At 43.3% G+C, this 14,886-nt stretch overlaps 1 protein-coding gene across 9 annotated transcripts; it reads right to left on the reverse strand.

The window, feature by feature from the left end:
• Positions 1-81: 81 nt before the first annotated feature.
• Positions 82-13,203, reverse strand: LOC105427179 (uncharacterized). 9 transcript variants are annotated; one of them, XR_016138062.1, is made up of 9 exons: positions 12,059-13,203; positions 11,682-11,818; positions 8,995-9,354; positions 8,801-8,881; positions 4,709-8,315; positions 3,959-4,252; positions 3,171-3,369; positions 2,710-3,069; positions 82-369 (listed from the first exon to the last, which is right to left on the reverse strand). XR_016138062.1 is itself a non-coding variant. In XM_089071446.1 (9 exons), the coding sequence occupies exons 3-9, from the start codon at positions 11,727-11,729 to the stop codon at positions 3,003-3,005; spliced, it is 4,656 nt and encodes a 1,551-aa protein (XP_088927572.1). In that variant the 5' UTR covers positions 11,730-11,818; positions 12,059-12,154; positions 12,832-13,203; the 3' UTR covers positions 577-3,002. The 9 variants fall into 9 exon arrangements, 8 of the variants coding, with proteins under 8 accessions (XP_088927572.1, XP_088927570.1, XP_088927569.1 ...); XM_089071446.1 differs by lacking the exon at positions 82-369 and having other exon boundaries at positions 577-3,069; positions 12,059-12,154; positions 12,832-13,203; XM_089071444.1 differs by lacking the exon at positions 82-369 and having other exon boundaries at positions 577-3,069; positions 12,832-13,203.
• Positions 13,204-14,886: the final 1,683 nt, after the last annotated feature.

Consider the following 14,886-nt stretch of genomic DNA (forward strand, 5'->3'; position numbering starts at 1 on the left):
ACAAAAGTGTTATATATCTTAAAAGATAATAATTTGTTCGCCGCATTGAACTTTTCGAGAACGACAAGGTGAACGTTGATATTGTAATCATCGGATCTTTGTTACACATCTGATCGCCTCTCATATGCAGAAATTAGATGCAGTATTTATAATGAAATATATACATTGCGATAGGAGCGCTAGAATCCACGCAATACGCAATACTCAACTTCGTCCCTGCCTCCCACACTCACGCACCAAGTGATGCATTCCATGTAAAGTGGACAGCGGCTGCGTTTCGCATTAAGCTCAATAAAAATGTAGACGTGCGTGGCAACGTGGGTATTACAAATCGGACAAAGGTGATGAGAATAAATTCCATCTGTAAAACTAATTATAGCATCTCGTTACAGCTTTCATCCGCTTGTGGCTTCCCGTGTTTTCTCGCGTTTTTATAATCATGCCATTAAAGAATTTACACGTCTTCGACATTCGTTGATCGAGCCTCGCTGCTATATCTTAGACATTATAGCTATACACAATTTTATCTAATGTGCGAAAAAATAATAACTGGAAAGTAACATGTTGAGCCACACATTCGAGCTTTGTATGAAATGTTTACTCAATTAAATAACTTGGTTACATCGAATCAATTACACAGCATAAAATTTACATATGTATTTCTCAATGGTCGTCGATCCATAAGATCATACTGCAGCGTTCGATATTGTCGAAAAAATGTCACGCAAGATTAGCTAATGTAAGACAAAAATGTGAATCGAGCTTTCAAGATCGATTTGATCATTGTTGTCGATGAGTCGCATACTATTTTACCGAAAACCTGCGGTGTCCAAAAAAATAATATCTTAAGGAATACAAATAAAAAATATACACAAAATTGTTTTATATATTAATAAAATAATAATAAAACTTACATATACTTTACACGACTATACAGACAATCGAGTAGATCGACATGGAAGGATCGTCGTGTGGGCTTTAAAAAAGAAATGAAAAAATTTAAAATATGATTTTGCGACAGGTTTACATCAGTAAACGCAGACACAGTCACTTTTCATTCTACTTATACGCATTACAACATGGCATAATATAAGATTAATTAAAACGATGTAAAAGTTTTGGTGTGTAAAAAGATGTATAAACAAAAACGTTCCACTCGCTCCACTTCGCTTTCCCTATCTCTTTTTCTCGCTTTTGAGCACACATGACAACACATTTATTACTTATAAACAAATTATATGTATGTAGGACATTTAAAGTATTACAATCTCCAACGTACACATTAGAGTAACACAAATATTTTAAATAAAGGTTGTTTGAACAAGAGGAAAAAAGATAGGCATTTTAGCACTTTAGGAGTAGCTACGAACATTACATAAAAATCAACTTGAAGTTTTTTACATAAAACCTTATAATTGTGAATACATTAATCTCGATGTAGTTTATTTTCTTCTATGAAAAACTATGATACAAAAATAATTGATTTTAGCAATTATATTCATTAGAGATTCAACATCTATACATAAGATTAAACAAGTATCCCCGTATTTTTTCCGCTTTCAAACCAAACGACTTTTAATTTACGACTTTAATAATTTAAATAATTTTTACTAAAATGCATATTTTTAGAAAGAAGAGTTTGTAACACTTTAAGTACTCCAGTCCAGTGTATATATAATATATAAATATATAAGTAACATATATATGTGTATGTGTGTGTGTGTGTGTGTGTGTGTGTGTGTGTGTGTATATACATATGTGTGTGTATATATATATATATATGTGTGTATATGTATATACATGTGTGTGTATATATATATATATATGTATGTATGTATATACATATGTGTATATATATATATGTATATACAATGTGTATATATATATATATATATATGTGTATGTATATACATATGTGTGTGTGTATATACACACACACACACACACACACACACACACACATATGTGTATATATATATATATGTATGTATATACATATGTGTATATATATATATATATATGTATGTATATACATATGTGTGTGTATATATATATATATATACACCACACACACACACACACACACACACACACACACACACACACACACACACACCACACACATTTCTTTAAAAAATATATGTACATATAATACCTACGTGTATGGAAGATTAAAATACGCGGTGTAATTTCACTTTGTACAAGCACTTTGGCATGTGTACCACTTAAAATGAGATTAAAAAAAAAGCAAGATCAATCGACGGGGCGCGAGCGATGTTGTCTGATAGCGTAAAAGGGCAATTAACGATATGATCAGGAGATACAGTAGTATTTCGGGTATCAAATAAAGATACATACGTAGGCAAGTGCGCGTTTCATTATATCTTAAGACTTGAAAATAGCTTACATATCAAGCATCTGTCATATTTATATATAAATCTCGATCCATCTAAGAATGTGCCAGCACCGATGATAGCGCCGAGGCTAAAATATCTTGTCTTATTATTTACAATGGCGAGACAATTACAATAATCATATTCGCCGCGCATATATATGTATATATATATATATATATATGTGTGTGTGTGTGTGTGTGTGTGTGTGTGTGTGTGTGTGTGTTATATAATTATATATATATATATGATTTTATATATATATATATATATATATATATATATATATATATATATATAAAATTCCTTTGCTTACATCGATCTGAAAGACCACAAAAATAATTTCTGATCTTGAATGATAGGTTACAGAGCGTGATCTTGACTGGATCGTCGAGATCATCGATGCGTGGAAAGAACGCTCGAGCACTATATATTATATAATACATACACATGTATAACGTTCGATACGTTATTTATTATCGTACGTATTATATGTATACGATATATTGCGTCCTAAATGATCAAGGCTCTAGATATATATATATATATATAGAACCTTGATTATTTAGAATATATATATATATATAGTGTGTATATATAAAAATATGCTTATTGACGCGATCCACGTGCGGCTTCTTCCAGTGCACGAACTTTAAGCTCGCGCTCACGCTGTTGTCTAAAAAATACCCTTTGTTAGTCCGGGTATATCTGCTGTCTTAAATCATAGCGTTATACAACAAATCAGGCAAGTTTTGGTAGTGATTTCAAGAAACGAACCTTAGGTACTCCTCGTGATGAGCCACGATGGATGCGTGCGAGGGAAATCGATCACGTTCCATCATGAGATGCCGTTGCAGTTGTTCGTGATGCGCCGCCATGTCCGCATAAGGTCTTCCTAGGAGTTCCGCTGGATGAAGCCCCAGGGCAGGATCACGCGTCATTAAACCAGGACGAGGATAATTGGCGCCCGCTGCAGCTGTGGATAAAGATAATTACATGTTAAAAAGAAAGGAATTACTCCAAAAAAAAAAAAGAAAAAAGAAAAAACATTGGATAAGTCTTATTATCATTTAATCATTGCCTGGCACACATAATATCCATTTTTAAAAAGGTATTCGCGCAGACGCGCTTAGCAAAATAGCATATTCTCGTGACTCGTAAAGATAGAGGAAATCGCGGGCGCGGCCGCGCGCGCACTCGGAATTAATGACAAACCCTTAAGCTTTAATCAGAAGTGTTACTTTTCATTTCCAGGCACACGCACACGCACACTCGCGCCTATTCCTCGACAACACTCACTCGCACTTGCACCTGCGACGGTGATAAGCGACTAGCCAGAGATCAGAATCGAGCAACTAGACTAGAAAATCGCAGGCGTGCTGACGATAACGGTGCGGGAAAAAAGGATCGTCTTGACCTAGGCAAATATAGGTGACGTAGGACGATCAATGAGAAACACACGGCTGCCGAGCGACGAGGAATAAGCAAGAGCGGCGGAGTTTTCTTAAAGGAAAAGCTCTTCAGGAAGCTTTAGAAGAAACATCCTGGTTGTGTGTAGGACCTACCCGGCAGAGGAAATCCAGCCGCAGCCGCAGCGGCTTCCTGCTGTTGCTGAGCCTGTTGCTGGGCCTGTTGCTGTCCCGGATGTAAGTGCAAGTGCGTATGCGCATGCGTATGCGCGTGAGTGTGAGCATGATATTCGGGCGAGATGCCAGCCATTTGCAATCGGACCATCGGGTCAGCGGCCAGAGCCAGCCGTTCTTCCAGCTGGCCGTGGTGATGAGCCGCCACGGGATGGCCAGCCGCTCCACCCGCTGGCCCCCCGCCGGCTGCAGTCGGAATCCCTAAACGCGACAGCGCTTCGATCACATAACTCGAAGAGTCATCATAGATACGATTCTCACGCCCGATTTCTTCATCTTCAGCTAACCGTCGGATAAAATCTCTGAGAATGGGAGGAGCCGCTCCTTTTGCAATGTGTACCGTTTTTGGTTGTGATACAGAGAGCCAAGGTTAACTATACTCGTATAGACAGAGTTAGCTGGCGCTGAAGAAATCGGCCGTTATTGTAAACAATTATTGACTAACTACGTCGCATCTCTCAAAGATCTTGGCACTCTCTTGATCTCATCAATTCTTTCTTCCCAACCTACCCGATTTTTCCTTTTACATCAGCCTTTCGGCCGTCAGTTCTTAAATCAATTCGATAATTTTGAAAAGTATAAGTCGTACGATCGAACGAATGATAGTCAACGAGGTCTCTATCTCTACCGCCGAGATATTGTTAATAAAGTGTTAGCGTCATCGATAATTACCTAGTCGCTCGAGTCGTTCCCTCTCGAGTTGACTCGGACCCGGAGGTGCCCCATAGAGGCCGAATTGGTGTAAGGCTTGAGGTGGTCCAGAAGGTCCCGGTGCGAGACCGGCGGCGGCGTATCGACGGTGAATCTCTAACCAGTGCGGATCAACCGGTGGCGCCGGTGGCATTGGTCTGGGTGTACCCTTGAATAGTTCTTCCTTCAGCCGGTCGTTTAACTCTCTCTCACGTAATTCACGTATCTCGCGTTCCCTTTTCTCGCGTTCCAGATGCTCCAATTCCAGCCGTTGCGCCGCCGCAGCCTCGCGTCCATAGATGTAGTGCAGCATCGGATCAGGTGGAGCCGGATGTCTCGCGGGCGAAAAAGCGGCATGCGGCCTCGCGTATTCGGATAGCTGCCTGAGCGCCGGGGTATCAGCATAGGAACCAGGACGTGCGGCGTAGCGATCGTACGGCGACACCACGGGCTCGAGGGGCCCACGACTGGGTGGTTTGCACGCCTCAGGTTGCTTTTCAGGCGTTGTCATCTTTCGGGCCTGCTGCGCCGCGGCGGCGGCGCGATCGCGTTCTTCTCGTTCGCGCTCCGCTTGCTTCCGCGAGCGTTCCTCGCGTTTTCGCGCCAATTTCGAGTCGGGCACTGGCTTGAACACCAAGTCCGTACGTGCACACGAATTGTTCTCACCGCGATTCCAATGCCTCAAGAAGATCGCCGACTGCGAACGGTGACACTCGGAATCTTCGATTCGTGGCTCCGGCGACGGTCCGCGGGGACTAACAGGCTCTTCCGGTTCCGGCTCCATGTCCTGCTCGATCTTTGGTTCCGGCACAACCTGCGATTGTTGCGGTTGCGGCGGACGATGATGATGATGATGCACCGAGCTAGCAGACGACGTTAGACAGGTGGCCGAAACGATCGACGGTTTACGTTGGCTGCTGTGCGAACTGTGCGACGAGGAATGACTGTGGGAGCTGTGCGAAGAAATGGTAAGCAGTTTGTCGTGGTGTAAATTAGCCGGCTGATGCATATTGGACGAGTGATGATGACTCGCGATTAGATTCTCGCCTTCCTCTCTGCTGGTAACGCTCGAGCTCGTGCTGGCGTGATGCGCCGTCATCATGGTGTTGCTATTTTCTTGGCTACGTTGCGGGGAAGGCGGTGGAATGGCGTGAGGCACTGGACCATAAGGATACGGGAAGGATGGATATCCTCCCACTGGCGCATATCCTGGATAGGCGTGAGGATGATACGGGTGCATGGCGGTGAATAACGAGTGGTGCATCAGTGGATGATGCGGATGGAAGGGATGGGCCATGTGCGGGCTCGGTTGTTGCGCCGGATGCATCACCGGTTGCGGGATCGAACTCGGTGGCGGTGGCAGACTCGGCGTCGGAGTTGGCGTGGGGGTCGGCGATGCCGCGACTGGCTGTATCGACGGTACCGTCTGGCTAACAGGCGGTACGGAGTGCTTGCTGGGCGTCGGCGGTTTATTCGCACTGTCCGGATCTTTCTTGATATTGTCCAGGCTCGGACCGGGGAAAGAGGAGCTCTGAAAGCCCGGTACTTTGACTTCTTTTAAGCTCTGCAGAGGATCCGGTTCCGGCGGTATAATCTCCTGCTTGATCTTCAAGTTTTGTGGCTCCATTGGCGGTGTACTGGCCAGGTTATAAATACCAACAGATTTCTCCATCGGCAGCATTCCGCCAGACTGTATCGGTTGGAACAGATTACTCGGCTCCGATCGGTCCGGTTCATTTTCGCTCGTTCGCTCCGGAACGCGTTCCGGCACCATGCGAGAGTCGGGTATTCTTGAATTGTCCCGAGTCCGCTCACTCGTTGACAATCTGTCATCCGCCATTCTCTCGGCATTCCTGCTCTCGGAAGACATCACGGTCAAGCCGAGCGGCTGCGAGGGCGGACTCGGCATTGGTGGCATCTGGCCCATTGGGCCGCCGATACCGGTCGATACGCTCTGCGAAATATTGAGGTTCAACGGCGGTGGTCCCGACATGCTCTGCGATAAGGTTTGCGCACTCTGCAAACTCTCGGACACATGGCTACGGAGATTCGTTGGTCCCATATTCTGCGCGCTTGGCGGTATGCTATTCGGTGCCATCTGCGGCGGCATGCTCTGCGACAAATTTTGCGGCACGTTCTGCACCGGTAAAGGCGGCGGTGGTTGCACGTACTGCATACTTAGACTCGTCGGCAGTCCACCGACGCCAGCACCATTTTGTTGTTGACTGGGTGATATCACCGGAATTTGTGAGTTCGACATAGCCACCTGTGAGCCAACACTCGTAATAATACCTTGCGGCATACCTTGTGACAAATTGCGAACTGTAACCGCGGGACCAGCGTCGTTGGAACCCGTCCCTACTTGTTGCGTGGACGTGCTCAGATTCAACTGTGTTGGTTCGGACTCCTTGCCCACGTCTTCGTTGGACATCGCCGGCGACATCACTGGCTCGATCGGTATCGGTTCCAACTTTAATGGTTGATTCATGGCTAACGGTACGTCCTCCGCCTGGTGATCCATCACCTTGCTCTGATCCACTGATTCTTGATCTAGTAAGCCAGATGGCTTCTTCTCCAAACTGTGTATCACTGGAACCGATATCGGTAGGCTTTGTATCACAGCCGGTACTGGGGTGGACGCCGGCGTCGGCTCGGACGGTTCCTCGGGCGTCGTGACGGCCGGACTACTCACGGGCTCTTCCGCGCCAGTGACGCTGGCGACCGTCGGCGGTGTCGGTTGATTCTCGTTTGCGTCGCCTTCCGTTTCCCTCTCTGGCTCATCCATCAGGGAGTTACTGTCAGTAGTGAGAGATTCGGACGGACTATCAGGTCGTTCGCCGCCACCGCGTTTCCGCTTCTGCGCGTCCTTATCTTCGTCGTTGCAAGCGTCGTCGGTCTGACTCGAACGTTTCTGACCCTTCTTGGGCGTGTCTACTTTACCAGACGACTTTTTCTTACTCTTGTCGGGCGTTTGTTGCTGCTGTTGCTGTTGCTTCTCCTGATCAGGCGTATCTGTGCCACCGGTTCGTCGCGGTCTCGCTGGTCTCGGTGTCTCCTTCGCCTTATTCCTCGTGCGCATTCTACCGGGACTTTCAGGCGATTCCGCGGGCACCGGCCGGAACAGATAGGGCGGCGCAGGCGGCAGTTCTCCAGTCTTCTTCAAATGCGATCGACATTCCGCGCAGAGTAATAATCGATCTTTACCGGCTACTTGATAGTCTTTCGAGTTGGTAGAGAAACAGTGCTGGCACGAGTGCGCCGTGCCGTTCGTATTGGTGTCACGCGAATCGCTATCCTCCTCCGAATTGTCGTCCTCGGTCACGGAGCTGATCTCGCCGCCGGGATTGTGGCTGGCCGGAGTACCAACCGGCACGGTTTCAGCCTCGGATACGGCCTCTTTCGCATTAATGTTGGCCGTCGGCTGCGCGTCCTTCGTAGGTGTAGGTACCTCTTCTTTCGGTGTGCCAGCACGTGAGTTACGCGTATTGCGGATTCGTCGTAGCGAGCTCTGCCTGCGGCGCCGGTGTGGTCGATTGTTATTTGCACCCGGTGTCTTTTTCCATAAATAATAAAACTCGACAAGCTCCGGCTGTGTAGAAATCAGAAACAGATGATGTGAAAAGAGACGCTTTACTTTGTAAAACTTTCTCTTTGAAGAACATGGCTATTAATTTCAAAAGATTTCTCATATGGTCGTACAAATATAAATATCTGTATAAATAAATAAATAAAAAGAAAACACGCATTTTCACACATTTCTGACTAATTCTTAATTGAAACAATCTTATTGGCCTTCCCATTATTAAAAAGCTTGTCGCTCAATTTTAATTTTATTCAAAACTGTATTTAAGAAAATAGTACAATAGTTATTTTTTACAGCTTCCAATTCTACTTTATTTATTCTTTATTTTTATTTGTACTAATGCATACTTGCATCCAATCGCATTAATTTAAACGCAAAAGCAAAGATAAAAGGAGAAAAAAGAAAAGAAAAGCAATGTAGTGAGAAGCAATGAAGCTTATAGTAGCACACAACAGGTAAGGAAAGAAAACCAAAAGAATAAAGAACTTTACCGTTTCCTTGTGAGGCAAAAGATCCTTCCTAATACGCGCGAAATTCTTTCCAAATTGTCGTAGGCCCTTAACGAATCGCTTCTGCGGGGAACAACGAAAAGAAATCCATCCGTTAGAAAGTTTTCTTTTGCGGTCAGTAGACTCATAAAGACATCAATAATAGACATCAATGGAAGGAACGAGGTGGTACGTACAGTTTCGTCCTCGGACCATTTCTTGTCGAAGCATTTCGGTATAGGACATTTGACGAGTGCCTGAAGCGCCCTGCCGGGATCATAGCCAGAGGTATGCAGGATGTCCAACGCGTTGATGGTAGTGTCGTCTCGGGAGGCGGCCACGCAACCATCATCTGGAGAACCACCGTCACACATACCGGCGAACGCGGCCATTGAACGGGCCGCCCTCAAGTACATGAGCAGATCCCCGTCCAATGCCATGGCTGGTACCCATTTTAGCTCCTCGCGCGCCTTGGAGAATTCTGGATCGGGTGGCAGCTCTCCGGGAGGTATACCCGGCCGATACTCAGGCAAACGGGCCTGACAAGAAACCAACTCCTGTAAATCCCAAAATTCGGGATTGCGCGCGGTTAGCACCGATGATGCCAAAGCGAGTTAATTAGGTATGACACACCGGCTTGTTTTCTTATTACGGGCTAATTCCGTACTATCGAATTCTAATCACTCTAATCAATTTTTTAATATATTTTTCTTTTCCTTCAATTCTCCTCGCAAGAAGACACCGGTGATGATGCATGTATACATATTTTCTCTTTGTCAACTTCCTTTAGCACAAGCGAGGGAAACGCATCTAAACTTCGTAATCCCTCTTTTCTTTGTTTATAAAGATACATACGCGAGACACGCACTCGCAGGCAAGTGCGCGTTTCGTTAACGCGATAATTGGCCGTCTACGAGTATGCGTTAAAAATAAACGTTATATCTACAACAAGTATGAAAGTTGCGTAATACATTTATCATTTTACTAAATTTATTCGCGATGTGTTCTAACGAAATAAATGTTACATTTTGCAAAACGTATGCGCAAAAAGAAGCAAGAGCAAATGTGCAAGCTATAGATTAGTCACAGATGCGAACGCGGGACAACGAATGAAAAAACTTCACCTCTTCGCACATCTATCTGACGAATGTTTCTCGACGAATGATTCAAGTATTTTTTTTTTTTTTTTTTTTTTTTTCGTCTACAGACGAAGTGTTCCGCGTTTAAGGGAGCGCACGAAATGAAAAGTGATTTGGTTGAGTTTCGGGCCTACGCCCGTAAAAGCGCTCGTGCTCACAGATGGTTCAAATAAGCAATCGCGAATAATTGTTGTATGCCAACAGGTAAACAGTGCGAAAGGCGAATCGGTCCGCTTATCGGCCGTATCAATTAATTACTTCACCGTGACTGAACACCACTCCAAATTAGGAAAGCACCATTTCATGCCAAATAAAACTGCAGTTAAAACCACCTTTATGTGCCGGCTGCCAAATATATTGCATTTCACGCACAACGCTTTGCCGCTTGCAAAGAAAGATTTTCCACCCGGCTTACTCGGCTATACGTCGATTATACGGTGGAGCGATCGTCCGTGCATGATACAACAAGTATCGCAGGAGAGCTTAACGAATACATTTCAGACGTATTGCAGACGAGATCGCGGTCTTACACCTGAAACATTCGAAGCTCTTTAATGCGTTAATTGAACCATCGGATGGAAACTGGAATGAAAGTTCAATCTTACATCTTCGTAATAATTTTCAAACATTTTTACATATATACATTATCCCTCGCGCGCCACATAAAACCGCCACTTGAGCGTGTCCTTCGATCTCCCATCGCCCCCCTCGTCCGCCCTCTCGACTCCATCCCGCTGACTAATGTTAAAATGCCTAAAGTGATTACCTAAAGCGAGGCACATCCTCGGATGTACGTCAAACACGCGACCGCGTTTACCGAACTCGCGGCAAGTTTTCGGCATTAACATGCGACGAAAAGAAAGTCGTAAGTCTCCGCACGAAGAGACTCGCGTACACGCCGATCCTGTACCCCTTATCGGCCTTTATTGTTGTGAAACTTTAAGAGACTGATCCGCGTACGTGTACTTCATACACACATTTCAGATTAGATTACGCGCGTATTATATTTACGTGATATTCCGTCATCGTTCGCGAAGCATACTTTTCGATTCACATTTCTTTCCCGTACACGCGTGCGTAACCGTTTAAACACGTATACACATACATATATACACGCACATATACGCGCGAACGTGCAGCTCCTCTTTTACATTCGTTTACATTTATTTGATTTATTGACATAAAGAGCGTGTGAAGATCTCCAGTCTTTCTTTTGCGATTCTTCGCTTTCGGAAGACAATACTTTACACTAAAGACAATACTCAAATAGAGAATTATACATTATACTTGATGTGCGATAAGAAATAAAATTTATCTTTATCAACATAAGTGTAAATATCGTTTCTCCTTTCAATTCCCAATATTGATATCCTCAAGATAACGAGTTTTCAATTCCACAGATTCGATCGCTTATAATCAGGCATGAAATATGTAGATTGATAATGCTTTTCCATTGACTATTACAAGTGTTTTCTGTAAAAAGAAGCTTCGTCAATACTGAGCAGAAATTTAATGTTATTTAAGACTAGACAAAAACTCTTTATCTGTAAACCTGTAAATTGACAGCGGTTCCAAAGTCACACTGTACGATCAGTTGATGCTAAAAGAATAATTCGAGATTTCACCCACACGCCCCTTATCTCGCAACAAATGTCTAATTGCTAATAGCGCAAGCCTCGAGATAATTGTACATTGTGCAAAACAGTTAATTAGCAAGGAAATTTTTCAAGATATATATGGCAAACCTGATGAGAAGGGCCAACCCGAATCTCGCCCTGGGTGCCAGCGGACATCTCCCCCTCCTCCGAAGCTCCTCCGTCTTTCTCCAGCGTTTTGAATGGTTTTGATCTTGGATTTTCAGTAAATTCCTATCATCCACCCCCTGAACCGTATAGTTATGCCATCAATATGATTGAAAGACGATTCGGCAGAGACATACATTACTAACATGCTTGCCTCAGTATTTTTTTTTTTTTTTTTTTTTTTTTTTTGTAAAAGATAAGGAAACTATATGTATGTATTATGCCTTATTTACAAAGATAGTATTACGTTAACACTAAACTCTGATAATCTTTTAACAGGCTTAGCGTTAAAAAACCTGATTTTATTACTCGTGTATTACCGATCTCTGCTGGTATCGAATGTAGATATTTCATTTGAAAGTATCACTAATCACACGTTCCGTATCTACGAATTTGTTGCGCACGTTGAATTCTGACTGAAATATCGTCGAGATTAGTTAAATCTTAAATATACATAAATATTAGTCAAGTTTCAAATAAAACAAATATCCTGATGCAAAGCAAACACAAGAGATATCTCGTTGAAGAACTCAATTCTCTACAAATTGAAACAAACAGAAGTGAATACACAAAAACCGAAACCATTTGTATATCTCCAATAAATTCGCAAAAAATTAAAGACTAAAAATATCTAGACTAATTATTCCGTTAATGTATAATGCATATTTATGCTTACAATTCATATTTCTCTCTTTCTTCCCCTCTCTCACTCTCTCTCTCTCTCTCTCTCTCTCTCACTCACTCACTCACGACAAGCATCGTACGTTCTCTCTTTCTCTCTCTTTTTCAAAGTGGTATTGAGTCACGGTGAAAGCGGCAAACAGGCTAATTAATAAGCGCGCAAGCTCGAACATCTCGTCCGATCTAACGAGGAGGACGATCGCGACGATCAACGCCGAGATTCTCGATCGCGGATACGAAACGTCCGTGACGAAGAGGATACCCTTCCGTTTTACTCGCGACGCGTTGCGCGAGGCGCGTGTGCTCGCGCACGGATGTTGTCACGAGCGATCGAGATCGGATCGGATCGACGCGAAACCTCACGTGTCACGAGATTGGAGGGGATCGATGCGCGAGGAGCCGCGCGACTCACCTCGTTGTCGAGCCCGCGCTCCGGCGGCAGGTAATCCTCGCTCAACGTCGTGCACGCGTCATCGTTTCCCTGAGGACGATCGCGGTTCGCTCCCGTGTGATCGCGGAATGGTCCGCGCGCGAGTATGCACGTGCACGCCGTGTGCGAGGACCGTGTGACTCTTTGAGGATTACTCGGCGGCGGCGACGATGACGATGGCGATGACGATGACGATGGAAATGACAACGACTGCCGCGTGATTCCGCAATTTCTACCGTACGAATGCACTATTCACACACAACACCCAAACGCGGCGGCCATAGTAAGCGCACGGTAGCGACGCGCCTCGACTGTACTGGCGAAGCAGCCACTTCCTGCGAATTCTTTCCGATCATTTCCGATTCATCTTGGGAACGCTTCGCTCCGAGTGTTGTAATATCGTTTTAATATCATCTATATTTCATATAATCTTGTTCACGCACATATCGATTGTGTCTTGTTGAGAGTACCAGTTTGAGTCGGTTTTGATTTTAATTAACTTTTCAAGGCTACATCTCAAAATGTTCATTTTCGAGGAAAATTTTACTCGTCGATTGTTTTTAAATTTTACAAACGTTTTTGATTAGTCCGTTGTCCATCTCACTAAAAACCGAGTAAAATTTTTCTCGAAAAGATGGTTTTGGAATATAACTCGAATAAAGGCCATTGCATGTAAAATATTTTTAAAATATTATAAATACGACTAAAAATATTTTTAGTCGTAATCGTATGACGTAACAAATTGACCAATCACGATCAATTATTTTTAGACCGTGAAGAAAATAGGCGAACTCTGATTGGTCAACTTGCTTACGACTTTACAATTATGACTACAATTTTTCATGTGCAATGACCTTAAGGGCGACTTTCATCTCCGGTTAATCGGCCGATTATTCCATTAGAAATGACTAATCGCATTTGTTGTTAAATTTGTGAACAAATTGCGATTGATCAATTCCAATGGAATAAGCGGTTGATTAATTAAACCGGAGGTTGTTGATGAAAGTCACCCTTTTCTCAAAAAATATATATCGTATGCGAAAATCATACAATATACGTATATTATAGATTTTCGTATGCGATAGATGTAATATATAGACTCGAGAATCCCAAGCCAAGAATGTATCTATTACGGTTGCGTTCCGATATTCACTGCCAGTACTGAAAATATATAGAAAATATATAGTATGAACCGACGAGGTATTGTTAAAGTCGGCCCTGGAAAAATTTTTGTTTGACTGCTAAGCGAGTACAGAGATAATTGAAGAATAATGATATTACCGAATAATGATATCTTGACTGTACTGAGGATAATAAAGGGAGGCTAATGATTATTTATTGCTGTTATTATAATCGTTATTACGAACTTTTTATTCGTAAAAGGAATTATTAATTTAAAATTAAATCCGTTGTAATAACAATAATAAATAAACGTTATCCTCCCTTTATTATCCTCAGTACAGTCAAAATGATTGGTAATATCATTAATTCTTCAATTATCCCCAAACTCGTTTAGCGATCACGCTACTCCTATAAAACCTATAAAACCAACCGTCTTTAAGGCCATATCAGACTGGCGGTTGCGCGGCTACGGTTGCCGGTTGACGATTCTATTTCAGCCAATCACAATGTAGCAGGTCTTGGTATGGTCAATGCGATTGATAATAATAGAATCGTTAATCGGCAACCGCAGCCGGGCAACCGCTAGTCTGATATGGCCTTTAACAATACCTCGTTGGTGATTCATGTCACGTATATTATAGATTTTCAGTACTGGCTTCAGTACAGAATATCGGAACGCACCCACAATAACAAGTATTGACGTGCCAGCCGGATTCTTCGCGCATGTGTGATGATAGTAACATCGGCGATATAGCGACATATGATGGCTGTTATTGGCGCGAAAGTCTTGACACGATAGATATGACGGACGAGATAGACAACTGGATAAAAGAGATCTTAGATACATTAAAAAACTTGTTACAATTAATATTTACATTCGTATAGTAAACGTCGCGTTGCTGAAAAATGATTCGA

Source organism: Pogonomyrmex barbatus, unplaced genomic scaffold (assembly GCF_055798465.1).
Source record: "Pogonomyrmex barbatus isolate J1 unplaced genomic scaffold, ASM5579846v1 scaffold12, whole genome shotgun sequence".
NCBI classification, from domain to species: domain Eukaryota; kingdom Metazoa; phylum Arthropoda; class Insecta; order Hymenoptera; family Formicidae; genus Pogonomyrmex; species Pogonomyrmex barbatus.